Below are 20,349 nucleotides of genomic sequence, written 5' to 3' on the forward strand. Positions count from 1 at the left end.
TTGTCTCCTTCTCTCTCTGCCCCTCCCCCCACTCATTCTCTCTCTCTCTCTCTCTCTCTCTCTCTCATTCTCTGTCTCTCAAAAATAAACAAAATATTCAAAAAATTAAAAAAGGAATAGTGTCTTGTAGTTTAAAACATTTTCTTTCTTTTTTTTTTTAAATGTTTTATTTATTTTTGAGAGAGAGATAGAGACAGCATGAGCAGGGGAGGGTCAGAGAGAGAGGGAGACACAGAATCCAAAGACAGGCTCCAGGCTCTGGGCTTGCTGTCAGCACAGAGCCCAACACAGGGCTCAAACCCACAAACCGTGAGATCATGACCTGAGCCGAAGTCGGAAGCTTAACCGACTGAGCCACCCAGGTGTCCCAGTTTAAAACATTTTCAATGACAAGGAATATCATTACATCAGACTTCACATTTCAGAAATTAACATAAGGTTATGTCCCATTTTCTCTCATACAAAACTTTTTTATTGTAAAAAAAATTCCCACTATAGTAAAAGTGAACAAAGTGAAAATGCAGAGCTCACTGGTTCATCACTGTCATTCACTCACCAGCCAAGTCAAGAAGATGCTAGAAATTCTCTCTTGCCTCTCCCCTATTTCTGTTGCCTCTCCTTGTCCCAAGGATAACCACCATTATTGTCCCATGGGTGGTAACTATTTTCTTATTTTTCTTTATAGTTACACCACTAAGCTTACATCCCTAAACACTATGTTTTAGCTTTGTCTATTTTTAAAACTGTCAGAGTGGAATCATATGGTATAATATTTTTGTGACTTTTCTTTAGCTTAACATTGAGTTTCTGAGATTCATCCATGTGGTGTCTGGCAGGAGTGAGATTTTGCTATAATGCATTGCTCTATGTGATTTATAATGTGTTTGCCTATAATTGACCATTTGTTCTGATTCTAGTTTAGATTATAAGCAATTATCATGCTATGAGCATACAATAGACTTCTAAATCATAAAATAAAATTGCTCATTTTCTTTTAAAATAGTGAAAATTCGGTCGAAAACCATTGTTAACATGTACGAAAAGAAATGCAAGAATGTACTCAATAGTTTTAATTCTCTCAAAACAATTGTTGCCTAATTATTGGATGTATAAACTAGAAGAAAATTTATACTTTACCTTCTATGCATATTTTATCAGTTAAGCAGGAGTTAAAATATGACAAAGAATGTAAGCATGTGAGTATGCTGAACAAATATATTGCCTGTATTTTGTAGCTCTAAATATATTGCCTATAATTAGTAGCTATTAGTTAATGCAAAATGTTCACTATGAGAATGTCAGTTTTCAATCTTTGGAACATTGCTATTCATTAATTATTCATAAGAATGTATAACTGGTTACCAAAGAACATTTTGAGGTGCATTGTTCTCCATGAAACATACGTTAGAGGCATGTTAGTGAAATATTGCTTTAAGTTTATGTTGCCTTGGCTTACTAACTTTGTTACTTTGAAGGTAATAAAAGGTTAAACTTCTCACCAATTGGATTAATGGAAAAGGAGTACAAAAAACAAATAACAGAAACCAACATGGAAAGTAAAATGGATTAAACTAAAAGACAATATATCTTGTCTGAAAAACTTACTAAAATTATGTCTTTTTACAAATTGTAGATTTTGAGAGGGACTGTTGATCAAGATTTACTTGGTTCTCACTTTTCCATTACTGGCTGCATAATTTTCAAGCCAGAGTAAAATTGTATCAATATGATAATGACTACTCCCCAATGTGTGTTAGGTGAAGTCTTTCAAGGTAGTAAGATAAACAAGATTGAAGAGCAGTTACGGATGGTATTTCTAATACATACTGTCTTTAGCTTTTGAATCTTATGATATAATGTGAATAGATAGGTAAAGAGAATTATCGTACTGCTGAACAGTAAGATGAACTATTATGAAAAAAAGGCCTACATTATATTTGTTCCCCCAGAATTCAGTAATGGTCCATCAACCAAAAAAATATACATAGATTTATATGGAGATGTCTATATATCTGTGACTTTACTTTTGAAAACTGATAGATGAACTGAAAATAACCAAAACTATCATAATTAAGGTTTCATATTTCTTTTAACACATTATAAAATTGTCCCTTCAGTGTTTGTCATTGTTAATATGTATAACATAGTTTTCCATTAAAGGAGATGCAGAAAAGCAAGAGTAACTGCCAGGTTATATTAAAATATTAAATAAAGCAAAAAAAAAAATAGGACACAATCCTAAACAAAATAATACATGAGAGATTTTTGGCTAAAAGACCAATGTACTAAAAGGGGATAAAAAGTACCTTTTGTTTTGTGACATGTTCATTAGTGGTATCTTTGACAAATGGTAATAATGACCAGCCTCAGCACCTACTTCTAGATGATCTAATACCTGAGATTTGTACAATAAAATGTATTAGAACACGAAGAAATGCTTCCCACCTGGCTTAGCCGCAGGAAGGTGTGAGTAAGAGGCCAGGGGGCACCTGACTACATGATGTGACTATACATTTGCATTCTCTTGTTTCTGGGGGTCCTGTTTTCCTCTTGTTCATGTGTGGGGTATTGATTCAGGGAAGGCCTGCCAACAGCACCTGCCAACACACTCTCTCTCCTTTCTTTTTTTTTAAATTTTTTATTTAGTTTTGAGAGAGAGAGAGAGAGAGAAACCACAAGCAGGTGAGGGAGACAGAGAGGGAGATACAGAATTGTTAGCAGGCTCCAGGCTCTGAGCTGTCAGCACAGAGACTGATGCGGGGCTCAAATCCACGAACTATGAGATCATGACCTGAGCCTAAGTTGGTCACTTAACCTACTGAGCCACCCAGGTCTCCTCATATCCTCTCTCCTTTCTAAAGACATCCTAGTAGAAACTGCTTCACAGAGAGTCTTCCAAAGGCTTTACGCAGCTCTGATCTGAGAACTTCACAAGCAGATAGGAACACTTAGTGCACATTCTACTGAGTGGAGGTTATATGCTGCCAGTCAAATGAGAAGTGCGTCGATTGGGCACTTTTCTAATTTACCACTGTTCCTTTTAACCAAGTGGGAAAAATATTTTAGTACAGAAGCGGGTAAGTTTCAAATTTAAAAATTAAAACATGGATTAGTGTGCAGACTTCATATAAATATAATTATGTCATGCCCAAACACATGACAGATCAATTAAAAAAAAAAGTACCCTTAATTAAGGAAAATCATTTTAGTGCTGATAGAATTATTCATATATTGAGTAAAAATGAATATCTGAATACTTAAATGATTATTAAATAAAAAATAACAGCTAATGATACTTTCTACAGAACCAAATGCATTTTAATTCACCCCTTTAAAAACCATGGCTCTTTCACTATTTCACTAAACAACAATGCTCAGTGTCATAATCTTATTTAACCAAAAGGTAAAAAGTTTACGTGTGGTCTAAATAAACTAAAAAAATACATGGTTTATTTCTACTTCCAAGTAGGATTACAAGATTAAAAATAACTCTTGACTTATATTAAAGAAATTTTATACAGAAATAATTTTATTGAGTCTTATGATTAATTTCTGTACATGTATGTTATTATATATATATGTATTACCTACATCCACAGATTATTAATGCAGAGGCAATCATGTAAAATATTCTGCGAATGAAATTTAAACGAACTATATTTTAGAATTAAGAAAGAAATTAAGTATTAACTAAAATAATCCTTTGATGACTGATTATGATCTATGGATTCTAAAGTGATATTATAATCCAAATGCTAAAGACAGTAAGTTCAAGATGATTTGAAGTTAATAGGTACCTTATGAGTAATTCAAATTTCTGAATATAGAAAGGATATTATATGCCTGAAAATACATATTGACATAGATATACAAAACTGCTGAGTAAAAGTCCATGGTAGGGATATATCATAGTTTATTTATCTAATGACCTATAATGTGGTATTTGATTGTTTACAATGTTTTTCACTGTTTAACTTTGCTATGTACTGGGTTTTTGGTATGTGGATCTCAGGTGACTTCAGAAGATTTATAAAAGGCATTAAGAAGGAAAAAGAAAGGACATGCAAAATAGGATATAATTTTAGGCTCCTATTCAGGTACAAAATGTTTTGTTAACAATAACATAGATGTGACCAGAGAGAGATGGAGATATTTGGGCATTTTTGCTTAAGAGTAGCACTTTTTAAACAAAATCATCTATTTGACACTCCATCCTCTAATTCTGTACTTATTCCTTTTTTTCATTATTGCTTCTTGAGGAGATATCATAGATGCTTTTTTTTTTTCTCTAATAGCACCCTTCCTCCATGACATTTTAACATCACAGATTGCTGGATACCCGTTTATGCACTCTATGTATATCTGTGCTTTGTGCAAAAAAAAGAGTAAGTTTTTTCACCACTAAAACAATTTTCATCCTCTGGTGGTCATATCAATGCTCAGCTGAGAATATGAGCCAAAGTCATGGAAACACATCAGTGAAATCAATGTGGCATGCATGATTAGAGCAGAAGTGGTAGGTAGCCAACGGATGACACCTTTAAAAAATTTTTGCTCCCTTTCCAAACAATGGCACGGAGTCAAATTTCAGGACTGTTCCCTTATGTTAAAATTTGGTTGCTCCTGGGTGTGTGTGCGTGTGTGTGTGTGTGTGTGTATGTGTGTGTCTTTTGCATGTGTGTATTGCATATATGTATTCATGGGAATAAAAAGATCAAAGTTGAAAGGACACAAGAACCAACAATAGAATATTACAAGCCATACAGAAGGATGAAATTTTGCAATGTGAGACAACACGGATGGACCTAGAGGGCATTATGCTAAGTGAAATAAGTCAGACTGAGAAAGACAAATATCATATGACTCCATTCATAAATGAAATCTTAAAAAAAATTTAAAAAAAAAACCAAAAGGCAGAATCAAAACTGTAAATATAGAGAACAGATTGATGGTTGTCAGAGGGGAAGGGGGTGGGAGGGCTGAGCAAAGAGGAGAGGGAAAATGAGTTATAGAATGAGAAAGTCACAAGTATAAAAAGCAGAGCACAAGAATGCAGTCACATAGTCAGTGATACTGTAATAGTGACGTAATGGGACAAATGTACTGGCACTTGGATGTACATAGAATAATGTGTAAACTTGTCAAATCACTAAGCTGTATGCCTGAAACTGACATAACATTGTATGTCAGCTATACTCTCCCCCCAAAAAAGAAACCAACATCCATGTTTAGGAAGGGTGTCTGAGGGAAAAACAAATATACATTTTTATTACATCTTTTAGTTTTAGTTTTCCTTTTTAATAGAATATGCATATGATGCTTTTTAAATGGAAATCGTTTAAAAAGTCCAAATTAAATAAAGTCCAAATAAAATACTGTGTAAAAGTCCAAATTCCATAATGTATAGCCAGCATTTATCATCCTAGTATCTGAAAATACAAACGCATGCAAGAGACATTTACAAAATAAAATAAACTCCTGAATAATCATTAAAGACATCTGTAAAATAGCTTGACTCTCCAATGCATAGGATCTATCATTGAGCCTTCCTTGTTGCAGATAAACACAATCTCTGTGTTTCTGGGTCCTCTGCGTGCAGAATCAGGAACCTAGACAGAGTGTTTTTTACTATTATTCATCCAGTTTATAGTATAAAATTTATAGTTGCTTCTGAACTATTTCTTTAAGAATTATTCTTAAACATAAAATATAGGTTAAATAATTCTGTCCTCTTCCAGTACTGCCTAAAATCTCTAAAACCTGCCACTATTTTTAACAACCCCCTAACAACATTGATAAAATAAATATAGCCAACTTCAAATTAATTTGATTCTCCCAAAGTTGGAAAGATAAAATCAATTCAAGTCCAGTGCTAAAATGAATACATTGTGGGTTCAATGACTTACTTCTATACTGTGGAACTTATATTGCACGATAATTTTTATCCTTAAAATCTCTCTTAATCATCATGCCTCGTGGGCCTACATCTGCTCTCTCTTGCTCTGTTGTGCTTTGTCTAGGAGATAGAAAACCTCAATGGAGAACAGAGTGCTGACGCAGAGGAGGGGCCCCAAGCTATACACTCCAATTGAGCAGATCAATGTTGAGTGAAGGTGGCAGGGTGTACGCCAAAAACAGTAGGGGCTTCCTTACCCCTTATTGCTGCTTCTAACACTAGTATTCCTTAGGACCAGGCACAGTGCCACAGGCTCTCCTTTATTATTCTGCATCTATTCTGAGTCTTCCCTGGCACACTGAAAGATATTCAAAAAATGTTAATAAAATTATTGATGGCCTCACTGGCATCATTTTTTTCCATTCTCAGCTGGTCAAACTGTTATGAGAAGACTGCCCAGGCTTTTAAGAGAACTCTCTCACATTTGCAATATAGCTCGGACACCCAAAGGTAGACCTAAGTTAATTTTTCTTTTAGAATTAATTAGATACTTAGCTAACTGCCCAATAAATTGTGCTGAAGAAGGCAGGACACATAGAATTTTTTAACTTCCAAAGTTAATCGCTGTCAACCCCCAACTATATTGTGGTTTGAAAAACATCTACAGAGAGTAAGAAAAATAAGACATTAGAAAAGAAATAATCCTTGTAACTCTTTCTAATATTTCCAACCTTAGAAGGAACAAAAGCCTGTTTAATCACGTCAATTTGGGTTTACATTTTATTATTCAACATGCAGGGAAGTTTACATTTGTATGAGTGACTGAAGTGTGTTTAATTTTTGGATATTTAAAGTCCGTAAGGCTGTTAGTAAAATTATCCTGTTTACTATATAAACATGTATTCTAATATACCAAAAAAATCAAAACTGACTTACATTTGCTGAAAGTTGAGATGTGAGGGTAGCAACTTTTTCTTGCGATGCAACCAGCTCTCGCCGCAGTTTATGGATTTGCTGAATGTAATTTTAAAAAATCAGTTCAATATGCTAGCGGATATTTACTTAAAATTAAGAATTCAATCCAAGAAAGCAAATACTATTATGTTGTTCATGCAATCCCTTAATTAGCGTATCAGCACCAGTTCCTGAAAAACCGAAGAAATGTGAACGCTTGCTATATAGTAAGAGTCAAACACCACGTAGAAGAGAAGTAAGTAACTATGATCAAGGTTAGGATCAAATTTGCAAATTAATGGATGCTTCCTTGCTCCATGGCCATGTATGTCTGACTCAAAAATCAGTTGACTTTCTCTACTGATTCTTCCAGCTCAGGGAATTTGTGATAATAAAACTCAGATAGTAATATCTTTTCTTCCTAAGAATTAAATACAATTTTTAATAGGTCTTCTTTTAGGAAAAAGTACTGAAAGTCTTAGCATGGGGGTTAGCACAGAGTTTTAGCCAAAATAAAAAAAAGTACTGGGTTTTTTTTTTTTTTTTTTGGTATGTGCTTTTTAAAATTTTCTATAATTTGGCAACTTCCCAACATTATACTATCCCTTAGGCACTGAAAGCTGGCTCTAATCCAATGTGTCATGATTCCATATTTGAAAATAATTTTATTAGCTGGAGTTTTAATGGATAACAGAGAAGCCTTCCCAAATTTTTATAATGCCTTTAATTCACTGTGTTACTATAGCTCAGACTAAAGAGGCTTTACAGATTAACCATAGCTTAAGAGGGGAAAAAAAAATCAGTAACGTTCAAATAACACTGTTCAAATAATGAGCTAAACCAGTAAAATAAATATGCTAAAATGTCTACCTCTTTAGCTAAGTTCACACTGTAACAGAATTGAACCAGAAGAGAGTAGTTCATATCACATTTAAATAGTTAATGTAAGCACTTTCTGCATTTAAAACTGCGTCTCATGTTGCTAAGAAATGTAAACAGCGATTATTAAGGGGAAAACATCTACAGTCTTGGGAGACTAAGTCTACAAGTCCACTTCCAGCATCAAGGGATAGTAGTTACTTAGATGCCAAGCATTTTACTCTAATTCTTCTCCTTTCTTTAAAAAGAAATCTATTGTAGTGGTTGGACTTTTGGAATGCTGTGTCGGTTTGAAAGAGCATTCTTGACACAATTCAGTAACTGTCATTTTCTTCCCCCCTTACTGGCAGAAAAAAAATGGTAGTCAATGTTGAGAGACTCTAAAACACTTATGAATTTTAAGCTGGAAGCAGAGACAGTGGACATTTATATAATTTCAGCAAATGTGATTCCATTTCACTCCTGTTTTTTTTTTTTTAATAGATACACTAGCTCCAAATAGCATTGCATGGACTTGCATTCAAATGATGATGACCACAGTCAGTTCCAGAAAACAGAGCATCTACTTTATCTTACACCAATACAAATTCAGAGCTTTTCTCAAATTAATCGCCTCTATTACATGATCCTTTACAAATTAACCTTAAAGTAATGTAAATTCCTTTTTAAAAACCATGATCCATTAGGAGGCAGAGATGATAAAAATGCGAGTTGAATAAGGACTAACAAGGCAAATAGGTAGTATTTGTTTATCTCAGCGGCTGGTCATATTATGACCAAATTAGAAGCACTGTCATGTCCATGCAACGTATATAAAGCACTGTAGGTTTTTTTTTTTTTAAACGTATTAACTTTCTGGTCTAGCAATTAAAGAGATCATGTTGCTATAATCAATACTATTTCAATATTTTAAACACAGCCCAGCCTTTCCTTTAAGTGCTAGTAAGGGCATAGTTCCTTTGCAAAGACTAATGACAAGACATTGATTTTCTCTGTGATCTGACTGCCTCAGCGGAAACCAACCAAGTAGTCATTACCACACCTTAAATAAAGTCCTAATTAAAGTCCTCCTGCTCTCCTTGGATAGGAAAATTCTTTTACAAAGTGAAGTAAAAAAAATATTTTCTCCAGGTTGCAATCTGGTTGGTATGTGATTGTGATAAAGAGAATTTGTGAAATGTGTGCATTAGAACTATATACCACACTAGACATAAAGTGGTGATTAGAGCAGCAAAGTCCTGGCATGAAACAGAGGGACCGTGGTGCTGGTAGCTTCTATTATGGAGGTGTGATGCCTAAGATTCAACAGTTTCACTAATCCTATGCCGTTAGTCTCACAGGCTTGGGGAAAAGAGACTACAATAAACTAGAAAGACCACACATTCATTCATTCATTCATTCATGGCTCAGATCTAAAAAGCACTTATGATTATAGGCAACTTTTCAGTTGTTGATCTAAAACTCCATTCTAGAATGTAAGAGGTAAGTTTGCTCTTAAAAACTTCCTTTCATTTTCTTTAAGAGTAAATATCCAAGACCATTTATCAACTAGAGGATCACTTCTGTTGGCAGTGCTGGAGAGCTATGCTACTGTATCACAGAGCCCTCTAGTGGTATAAACAGTCATTTCATCACAAACATAAACAGTAGAATAAGAAAATGCTACAAATTTTACCTCTGAATGAGCTTTTTCTTCAGCCTGTAAAAGACAAAAGAAAAAAAATTAACTGTAAGTGACTAATGTCATTTTGCTCCACAAGTATAAGTAAATGTATCGTATAATTATACTGTATTTAAGGATATTATTATGATCAAACATAAAACTATTTATAAATTATTATAATAAAATACATGTTGTAATTTAATATTATAAATGATTATTATATTTATATTATATTTATTACTATATTATAATATAGCATTATAACAGGAATCTTTAAGATTGCAAAGGAGTACTTCCTTATATACAAATGGTATCTTGAAAACGTAGGTTATTTGGGGGTGCCTGGGTGGCTCAGTCGGTTGAGCACCCGACTTCAGCTCAGTTCATAATCTTGTGGTTCATGAGTTCAAGTCCTACATCAGGTCTGTGGTCATAGCTCAGAGCCTGGAGCCTGCTTCAGATTCTGTGTCTCCCTCTCTTTCTGTCCCCCCCCCTCACATTTTGTGTCTCTCTCTCTCTCAAAAATAAGTAAACATTTAAAAATTAAAAAAGAGAGAAAACATAGGTTATTTGATTCATGGATATATAGTACACCTTTAAAGCAAATTTGGAGTTAAAAGACAATGTTATTCTAAGATTCAGACGCTAGCAACAAAAACAAAAGTAATTACAAAATTATACTCTAAAAAAAGATGGGTGTAGGTAAAGTGAAAATTGGATTTTTTTCATATATATTAGAAAATGCACTCCATGATATTATAGACATCATCAGCCAAGACTTGGGAGTCAGAATTTTATTCTGTGATTTACAGATCATAAAAATTGCCAAATAAAGCAGGAGAGAAAATACTGACCTCTACTGATAACTACAGAAAATCAGTTTATTAGTTTCTGTCTTCTTTTATTGTCATTAATGATTACTAAGCTTATTGAGCTGCAAGTCTGCAAAACATTAAAATTCCAAGTGTCAAGATGGTGATGAAAGTGGCTAACAGACATCTTCGGTCATACACATTATGCAAATAAGGACAGCTTTAGGAAGTTGAAGGCTGTTTTGGACTCAGCTGCAGAAAATTTCTAGCTCTGTTTTTCATCTTTGTGCTGGGCTACAAAATGCCAGAACATGAAGGGTGCTTGGGTGGCTCAGTTGTTTAAGTGTCTGACTTCGGCTCAGGTCATGATCTCATGGTTCGTAGGTTCGAGCCCCGTGTTGGACTCTGTGCTGACAGATAGCTCAGAGCCTGGAGCCTGCTTCAGATTCTGTGTCTCCCTCTCTCTGACCCTCCCCTGCTCACACTGTGTCTCTCTCTCTCAGGAATTAAAAAAAAAAAAAAAGAACATGAGTTATGTGCACCATTACATTTGGGAGGCTCCCTTATTCTGGAAAAGCTGGAGAATGAATAATAGTGGGGACAGTACAAATTAGTTCATTGCCTTGAGCAATTTCAAAGCTAAAACAAAAAATCTCTTATTTCCCCTTTTGGGGACATTGCCTGGCTAATTGATACAGAAGTACCTGAACCACTGTTTTTTTTTTTTTTTTAGAAAACATAACAGTAAAACAGATTAGCAACATGAAGATCAAGATATTTTTTATGCATAAGCATTTTTTGAGTTTTCTCTTTCCTATATTTACTCTTAAAAGTAATGTATAGTTAGTAATATGGTGTTTAAATAATAGAGTGGTTACATAGTAGAATCCTAATAGCCTTTATAAGAAAACTTTGTTTTAAAAATAAATGCTAACATAAAAGTTGAATATTTTTATGTTGCTATTTAATTTTTAAGTGAAGATTTTACTTTTTAATTATAGTTTTAAGGATTCATATACAGTTTGTTTTTGAATCACAAGTAGGGAACTAATTTTAAGATGGAAATTTCATAAAATCAAAAGAAAGCTGGAAGTTGTTTGCCTTAAGATATATGGCACAATTAACTATGACAATTTGTTTTCCCTAGAACTTTGCATGTTTATTGCCACTATATTCTGCCCAAATCCTGCTTCAAGGCGTGCTAGCATTATATAAAACTGATAATAAAATTTGTATATTAAAAAAGCAATGCATTCCATTTTAAAAAAGTCAAGAAAGATATTCATTGTATTTCTCATTAAAAAAAACCTTGAATAGAGAGGCAAACCATGAGAGACTCTTGAATGCTGACAAAAACTGAGGACTGATGGATGTGGGTGGGGGGGGATGGGCATGGAGGAGGGCACTTGTGGGGATGAGCACTGGGTGTTATGTGGAAACTAATTTGACAATAAACTATTTGTAAAAAAAAAAAAACCTTGAATAAGTTATTTATATACTCATTACATATTAATTCTATATGTATGATTTTTCTCATTGCTATTTTTTCAAAACTATCTTTTTCTTTAATCTTTGCCTTCTTTCATACCCCATGGCTTTAGTACTAGGTAGGTGTTATATAAAGTTGAAGCACTGAGGCAGAATATTAATATTCTATTTCAGCAATTTAGGCATGGAATTAATAATATCATATTGGAATGTGATTATTTGCAATTTTTAAATGTTGGTTTTGAACCAAGAACAATGTCTGGAGAATGGTAGACAATATAAAACATTATGCCAAAATAAAAATATATCAAATGATTCTTTACTCCATAAACCATTAATAAGCCTTTCACTCACACATTCAAATTTACTAAAAAAATTTACTTTAATATTAGCTGTGTGTTAGGAAATATGCTAAAGGGATCCACAACAAACGAAACATGGCCCTGCTCTTATTAAATCAATACAAATTAGATTTCACGTACAAAACAGATTCAATCAAGTTTTTAATATACAAGTCCAGTCAGAAAACACCTATTTATTGCAAGAATCAACAATTTCAATGGTTAAAAGGACCAGGAATATAAAGAATAAAAAAGGCTCTGGGAATTTAAAAAAAAATCACACAGCCTTTCTAGGTTTTTATTTTCCCTACTTTTCATAAAGATATGGAGAATAAGGAGTCTGTTTTTCCCTTGAGAAGCAAAACAGCACAATAATAACTAAGAGCCCAAACTCAGCTTTAGTGTCAGGAAGCAAAGAAGAGGTGGTGCGGGCTGGAACCACCCTGAAAACATATGCCAACATCTAAAGGGGCGATGCCAAGTGACTGTAAACCTGGAGGAATTAATCTTAGTGTTGCTAGATATCCTGATTGCATTAAAAAGAATGTAGAAATTTGAATTTTGAGATAAAAGCTCAGGATTTCACAGTGTTGGCTTGGATTTAAAAAGAAGCACACAAACTCTAAGTCTGACAAAGGTAAGAACTTGGCAGATCAGATTAGGCCTATGATATATTTTTTTAATATTTATTTTTGGGAGAGAGACAGAGTGTGAGTTGGGGAGGGGCAGAGAGAGAGAGGGCGACACAGAATCTGAAGCCAGCTCCAGGCTCTGATCTATCAGCACAGAGCATGATGTAGGGCTTCACCTCATGGACTGTAAGATCATAACCTGAGCCAAAGTTGTATGCTTAACCAACTGAGCCACATAGGCATCCCTAGATTAGGCCTATGATTTCAAATCACTATGCAAATTCCTTGAATCTTTCTGCACAGAAATATTCTACTGGGTGATATCCTCAAGTTTATAACATGATACTTTTGAAAATTTTACCAAAGTGTAAGTGGTAGAAGCGTTCAAAGATCTATAGGTGAAGAATCCTTCCAGTGAGATTTGTTAGATTGGTGATTTTATAGGGAAATGTTGTTTGCAACACGCCATGGGTATTAGTTTGTTTTAATATAAGTGTAATACATACAGCAAAATATATAATTCTATAAGTTGTATAAGTGTTAATATTATATGTATAATGTTAGAGTAAACATGGTTTATACTCATGGTTACCAAGAGTAGTATTTTGTCTAATAAGAGCAGAGAGTCCCTAACATACTTCTTAAAAAAAGAACTTTTTCTCTCCCTAGACACTTAAATTATTTGATGAAGGAAATAACCATGCACAGCTATGTTAGTTATACAATGCATAATTAAAAAGATGCAACTCACATAGACCATGATATAAATGATGCTCCTAGAATCATTGTAAATCAAAAGTTTACCATTTCTGTTATTTATGGTATGCAACATTCCTGGTTTCTCCAATAATTACACAAAACCTTTGAGACAGATGGGATAGATCTAGGTGTTGTTTTCCAATTTGATTTTACAGGTATAGTCCAAAGAAACTTAGCAACTTGCCTGATGTCACACAATAATTGCAGATAGAGTTAGGCAAGAGTGCAAATCAACTGAATCTTGACCTAGAGTCCTTAAGAAAGTGTGAAAAATAATGATAAATTGCCTTTTTACTTCATAGCTTAAAAAATACTTTCACAGATTTTTTTCTCATTGCCAATGGGATCTCAGTGTATGATAATGGGGGACTAAAATCAGAATGACTCATTATCATCTTTGATTTTTCTTTTTATTAGTCCTCCGAATATGCATTTATTTGAATTGTTTAACTATAGGTTATTTATGAATTCAAGAATCTAATTTGCATCATTTTCTGTATATGTCAATTCTCTAATATGCTAATAGTATCGCCTTCTCATGTTGCTTGAAGACCTAATATATTCTTTGCACACTAACACACTGGTACATTTCATGTCTAAATTTTGGCACATAGGTGTGTAGTCACGTTAGTTTAATCTCTCTTCCCGTTTCATATTGCACTCTTACTACCTACTCCTCATTTATGCTTTCTGATTGTCCTTGTCATTTTGACGTCTACTCCTATTTATCTACAATTTTTAAAATGAGCCCTCTTCTTCCGTATAAACCTGAAATACTCAATACAGAAGCTACAAGGCACATGTGCCTCTTTAAATTTAAATTTAAATTAATTAAACTTAAAACTTTAGGTCCTCTGTTACACCAGACACACTTCAAATAGTCAATAGCCACATGTGGCCAGAGGTTACTGTATAGACAGTGCAGCTAGAGAGCCTTTTATTATCACAGAAAGTTCTACTGGACTCTGCTACATACTAATTACCCATCTATTTTTCCTTAAACCAAGCTCCTTTCTTCTTAAGTCTTTCTCAGGCTGAATGAAGGCAGTTTTATCCAAATGGTGGTTCTGTGTATATTTAAAATATTGTAATCATGCTGCATCTTTTGATGCTATGTAGAGACCGGGGCCGCAATGCTTTAAGTCAGAGCTCATCTATCGAGCACACAGCAGTACTGGGACAATGAGGAGGAAAAGTTAAGTGTTAACACGGTTCTTTTATGTGTTTTATCCAAAACATTTCACCTTTCCACTTCTTATCCATTTGCCTAAAGCATTAAATTTAGACAATAGTGATTTCTTCATTTACAGAGTATAACTGGCAAATTTAATCATGAAAAGGATATATGATGAGAAAAAATATTGCTTTTCCCCATAATAATCTGATCTTGAGTAACTATCCAAAGCAGTAAATATGTAAGATGAGCTTATAAAGTGAGGGCCCTAACATTTAAGCCTAATGAAATGAGTGAAACAATTAGCGTTGCCCATCAGGCTTAATTGCTCAGTGAGTGAACTTTTTATGAACCTTTCAGCACTGGACTAAGGATGATTTGCAGTGCTCAAGTGTCAGTGAGATTCAGTAAATGAAATATATCTCACTCTTACCTAGGCATGAAGGATCCCTCCTATTAAATATAACATCCTTTAGATCTTTTTCTCTTTTTTTTTGTTTTTTTTTTTCAAAAAAATGAAATTATATTAAGTGGACAGAAAGCTCATCTTGGCAAAAACAGATTATAATTGTCCACATCAGGAAAATAAGTCAAAACTTCAGCACTTTTCTCTTTGCAGAAATAGTTTTAAAAATCACATTCTATTTAAGAAGATATATATTTTTTAATCTCTAGCCCTTTTGAGCCTTTACCCTTTGGCATAGATGAACTTGAAAAATTAAAATAGTAAAATGGAGAAAATACCATAGAAAAATGACCAGTTATGGCTCAGAGAACAAAGGGAAACTAGTCACTATTATAAATTTATGGGAGAGTACATGGTTTCAGGGATTCCCAGTTATACCCCAAGAGGTTTTACGGAATTCAGTTTTTCATGCACTCATTGATTTTAATAAGTGGACTCAGAGATAGAAGACACTTAACAAAGTCAGGTGACAGCACATAAAACTAGGCCACAGAGGGTGGGGAAAGCACCAGCCAGCTACTGGTTATGCAGTAGATGAGTGTATGCCCTTATTTCACTGTGCAACGTCTGTGTAAATCTCAATCTATTTAATCTTTTTGTGCTTGGTGGAGGCAGAAGCCCTTTCTTAACAACGGATACTTACTGTTGAGTAAAGAGAAGAAGTGCTGGAGACCAGTGATAATGAAGAGCCGTGAACTAGAAAAAGCAAAAAGGAACAATAGGTAAAATAATGAAGTGTGCTCAGAAACCCCAGGCCTTTGCTAGAAAGTGGAGGTTAGGTAATTAGGGAAATAAAAGAATAACAGCTAGATGTAAAAATCTGAGAACAATTCTGCTGCTATTTTTTGGAGGTCAAAATGTTGAGACATGGCAAGGTCCCTTGCCTGTTCCCCTAAAATACATCCTTCATCATGTTAGGGAGAAGATTTGGCCAGTACAAGCCCTTTAGGCAGGCTGTGCACGTATTTAAAGTTGCAGTAAATCTCCATAGAATAAATTACCAGAAAATCATGGAAACCTGAAGTTGCCATAAAGTCATAAACTTAAAAAAATACCTTTATTTTCTACATTTTCTTAATTTACTTAATTTCCTTTTTATACAACAAAGGTCTATTTTCAATGTTTTTTCTCCATAGACTTTCAGGGACATAACCGTTTTATTTAACTTGCTATTTCAATGTTATCTGTGATGAGTTGATTATACTCTTTTAAATGGAGAATTATTGTTTCTTTTGTAGTTTTAGTAATAGAAAATTATTTATTTCAAGGTGATGTCTCAGTTAAATGAAATGGAAAGAATGGAAATTGCATACCATTTTTTATCTAGGTATACCAAAATAACATTGTAAGCAAGTGATAGGCTGCTTTCTATTTCTCTGCATCTAATGTGTTAAGCCCAAAAGGTAGATAAAACTGTGCTTAATTATATTTGTAGAAAAGCCCTTCCTCTTTTCATTGTGGGATAATATACAGTTATTTCTGCGCATTCATCCATTAAACAGTAGTTGGGCCCACCCAATATGACAGGACCTTTCTAGATCTTGGGACTATAAAAATTATGACACAATCCATGGGCTCAAAAAGAAGTAGAAAGATATACAACTAAGAAGAAAATTACAAAAGAGTAACATAAATACTACTGAGAGCAATACAAGGGGTACCTCAAGGACACACGCCAGGTGCTCACAACCTGGTCTGGAAAGACTGGGAAAGCTGTGCAGGATTGCGCCAGTGTGACTCAAAAGAAAGGGATGAATTTGAGGAACATCAGGAAGAACTTCCTTAAAACTGACTGAATATAAATGTGGACCAAAGGGGAATGAAGGACAATCCCCAGATTTCCAACTTGAGCACCTCCTACAACTGTGTGAGATGTGCAAAATGTTAGTCATCTAAAGAACACAAAATAATCAAACAAAATCCCACATTCTTTCAACTTCTAACAACACCAGTATGAACTAAGATTTTCAGCACAGTGTACAGAAGGCAGGTGGGCAATGAATTGGAAGATCCCATTTTTTTGGTCTGTTCCTGCTACTTACTACTTACAGGTCTATGAACTCCTAGTTTGTGCACTGTTCCTCATCTTCACTGTGAGCATTGAGCAGCGAGGGCATCAATAAAGCCCTTTCCATCTCACCAGTTCAATAATCACTTGATTGTACACCACAATGTAAGAATTATAATTGTTCGGTGTTCAATGGACGGGCATCAAGAAGCCATCTTGTCCGCTCAGGCTGCTGATCAGCAAGTTAGACTATTTAATCCTCACACACAGAAGGCCCGACCTTCCCAGCATCTGTAAATCTGTAAATGAGCACTCTTGAGAGCCATCAGTATGCTTAGCCAATTATTTTTAAAGTATTATAAGGTGCCTGTCTGTGAAGAGAGTGATAGAATCGTCTCAAAAAAGCAATGACTTTATATTGCTGATTAGTTCAATTTTGTCTATCTATTCTGCCACAATCAGCAGACTCTCCAGATACAATCCACACTCTGTCACAATGAACTCAGTGGTTTACTTAATATCCCAAAAGGTAGTGGCAATGGTGGTCAACTGATTTAGTGCTAGCAAATTAAGCACACAGTGGTGGCCTGAAAACATTAAATCAATTTTCAGAACCATTTAAACTTAAAACATTTTTTTAATGTTTATTTATTTTTAAGAGAGAGAAAGAACACGAGAAGGAGAGGGGCAGAGAGAGAGTAGACACAGAATCTAAAGTAAGCAAGCTCCACGCTCCAAGATGTCAGCACAGAGCCCAATGTGGGGCTTGAACCCATGAACCATGAGATCATGACCTGAGCTCGAGTTGGATGCTTAACTGACTAAGCCATCCAGGCGCCCCCATAGCCATCTAAACTTTTAATCAGAAGAGACTTTAAGAAAGGAGGAAGGTGAAAGAGAAAGGAACAGACCTGTTCCCTAACTTTGTTTTCATGACAAGCCTGTAAAATTACAGATGCAGGAATAAGGAACAATAAAGGTAAAAATCTTGCCCAAGTTCATTCCACACATAAATGGATGGCCAGAGGCTTAAAGCCTGGTATGTTTTAAGATCTGGAGTCCTTCTTTTATACATTATTATTAAGGACTAGGATAGTTGGCTGACGTTATGTCTGATTTTATTGTGACCAGTTCAAACTTTTATTTACCTTTATTTTACCCACAGTTGATATGCTTTATAATATGTGTGCCACAATTCTCCTTTATGGATACTTTAAAAACTCATTCATTCAAAAGTCAAAGAGGAAATCTCTCAAATATTATCAAATTTCACACTTGAGATTATATAGTTTAGAAAATTATAGATGTTTAAATATCAATGAAGCCTCCTAAGTTTTTCAAATAGAATTATTACAAAATATTCACATAGAACCTTATTACATTGGATAAGGAAATGAGACTTATGAAGCAAAAGTAGACATAGTATGAATTCTAATATGATAACAGAAATTAACACCAGAGGGAGTTTCTGAGAATACAAGTTGGCAACATATGGTAGTTTCATAAGATAATTTTTCTGGCTTATGTATCTTTATAGTTCTTTAACTGAGATGTCAAACAAAACATTTGCTCTGGTATTTGACACACCAGGACAAACGCTCTAAAATTGTGAAGATTTCTTTATGAAAACATTGGATTTATTTTGAACTATTCTAGAGCCAACTAATAATCAAAACAATTTCTGGCATAGGTGCAAATGCATAGAGAAACAGAAGGTAACTGGGGTGCCTAGGTGGCTCAGTCGGTTGAGCTTCCAACTTCAGCTGAGGTCATGATCTCAGAGTTCGTGAGTTCAAGCCCCCGTTGGGCTCTGTGCTGACAGCTTGGATCCTGGAGACTGCTTCCGATTTCATGTCTCCCTCTCTCTGCACCGCCACCTCTCTTCTCTCTCTCTCTCAAAAATAAATAAACATTAGGGGCGCCTGGGTGGCTTAGTCGGTTGAGCGTCCGACTTTCGCTTAAGTCATGATCTCGCGGTTCATGGGTTCGAGCCCCGCGTCAGGCTCTGTGCTGACTGCCGGCTCAGAGCCTGGAGCCTGTGTCAGTCTGTGACTCCCTCTCTCTCTGGCCCTCCTCTGCTTACGCTGTCTCCTCTCTCCTCTAGAAATAAATAAAACATTTCAAAAATAAATAAATAAACATTAAAAAAAAAGAAACAGAAGGTAATGCAGACTAAATCTTCTTCAAGCTTCAGGGCTCCCTAAATGAGAGTTATACTTACTCATTTATCTACTCTTCAGGAATCCTTGTGTTGTGTCTGATGTGACAGTTTTCATCTCTGAGTTAAATAGAGTAACTCCGTCTTTATTTCCCCCTTCGCCTACCTTCTTCCATGCTGTCTCGGAACGAGCCTGAATGACTGATGGCACGTGGCCTTTCTTCCAGAGATGTGGCACTCCCACAAAGCTGGGAGTCATCGTAGAGATCGAAGGAAGAGTCTTGGGCTGGGATGCTATTTGAGCGCATCATGCTGGGCCCGGGAAGGTTAAATTGAGACAGATTGGTTGGACTCACTGAAAAACAAAGCACACACAGTCTCATTATTCTGAAGCTTGGGTGATGAAAATAGTAGGTTGATGGAGAGTGAGAATGTGATCCCAATTCTACGGAAACGTGATTTTAACAGGTGTCTCTATTTAAGGTAGGCTGAGAGTCTGCCTCTGAAATGGTCGATAACAGTTTCAGTGGAGTCCCTTTTTCTTCTAACACTTTCATGGCAAGCAGTGTGTCAATATCTAAAGCAACATTAAACAAAGCCACCAAGCAACCACTACTGTTTATGCTAGAAATACAATAACATGTTTATTCTGCTGGCAATGAAGAAGAAAAGATTGACTTCATAAAGTCTGCAGTTTCTTTTAAAGAAGAACACATCTGGAAAAAACAAAACTGAAAAGAAAACACAAGAAATCTAAATTTCCCAAGAAGATCCTTTTGAAGTTTCCAACTTAAGACTTTTAGTCATTTTGACTTCTGAATGTATGTAAGTTCACAGTCAGTACCAATATTATTATCAGAGTTCGGGTATAAGAAAATAATTTTTTAATGAAATGTAACATACATGGTTTTTATAGCTCAGCATAAGGTCAATCAATCACATTTTCTACTGTATCTAAGACCAGAGTACCACAGTGGGACTATCAAAAATACAAACCTGCTGTGTTTCCCAAACAGTGCCTTATGTCCATAATTTGAAATAAGGATTTATTTACTTAGTGCCAATTGCAAAGAGTTCCAATAACACTCAATATTTTAGGCCAATTAATGATGATGAATT

The 20,349-nt window shown here is 34.9% G+C and overlaps 1 protein-coding gene across 1 annotated transcript in view; it reads right to left on the reverse strand.

Annotated features, from left to right (window-relative positions):
• Window positions 1-20,349, reverse strand: part of NAV3 (neuron navigator 3) — a 256,522-nt gene that overhangs the window by 58,139 nt on the left and 178,034 nt on the right. The window contains exons 16-19 of the mRNA XM_077770208.1: window positions 19,397-19,585; window positions 15,708-15,760; window positions 9,405-9,428; window positions 6,833-6,910 (exon numbers count right to left, since the gene is read on the reverse strand). Of these exons, the coding sequence (XP_077626334.1) occupies window positions 6,833-6,910; window positions 9,405-9,428; window positions 15,708-15,760; window positions 19,397-19,585 (344 nt within the window). The remainder of the gene's footprint in view (window positions 1-6,832; window positions 6,911-9,404; window positions 9,429-15,707; window positions 15,761-19,396; window positions 19,586-20,349) is intronic.

This window comes from Crocuta crocuta, unplaced genomic scaffold, assembly GCF_008692635.1.
Source record: "Crocuta crocuta isolate KB4526 unplaced genomic scaffold, BGI_CrCroc_1.0 scaffold317, whole genome shotgun sequence".
Classification (NCBI taxonomy): Eukaryota; Metazoa; Chordata; class Mammalia; order Carnivora; family Hyaenidae; genus Crocuta; species Crocuta crocuta.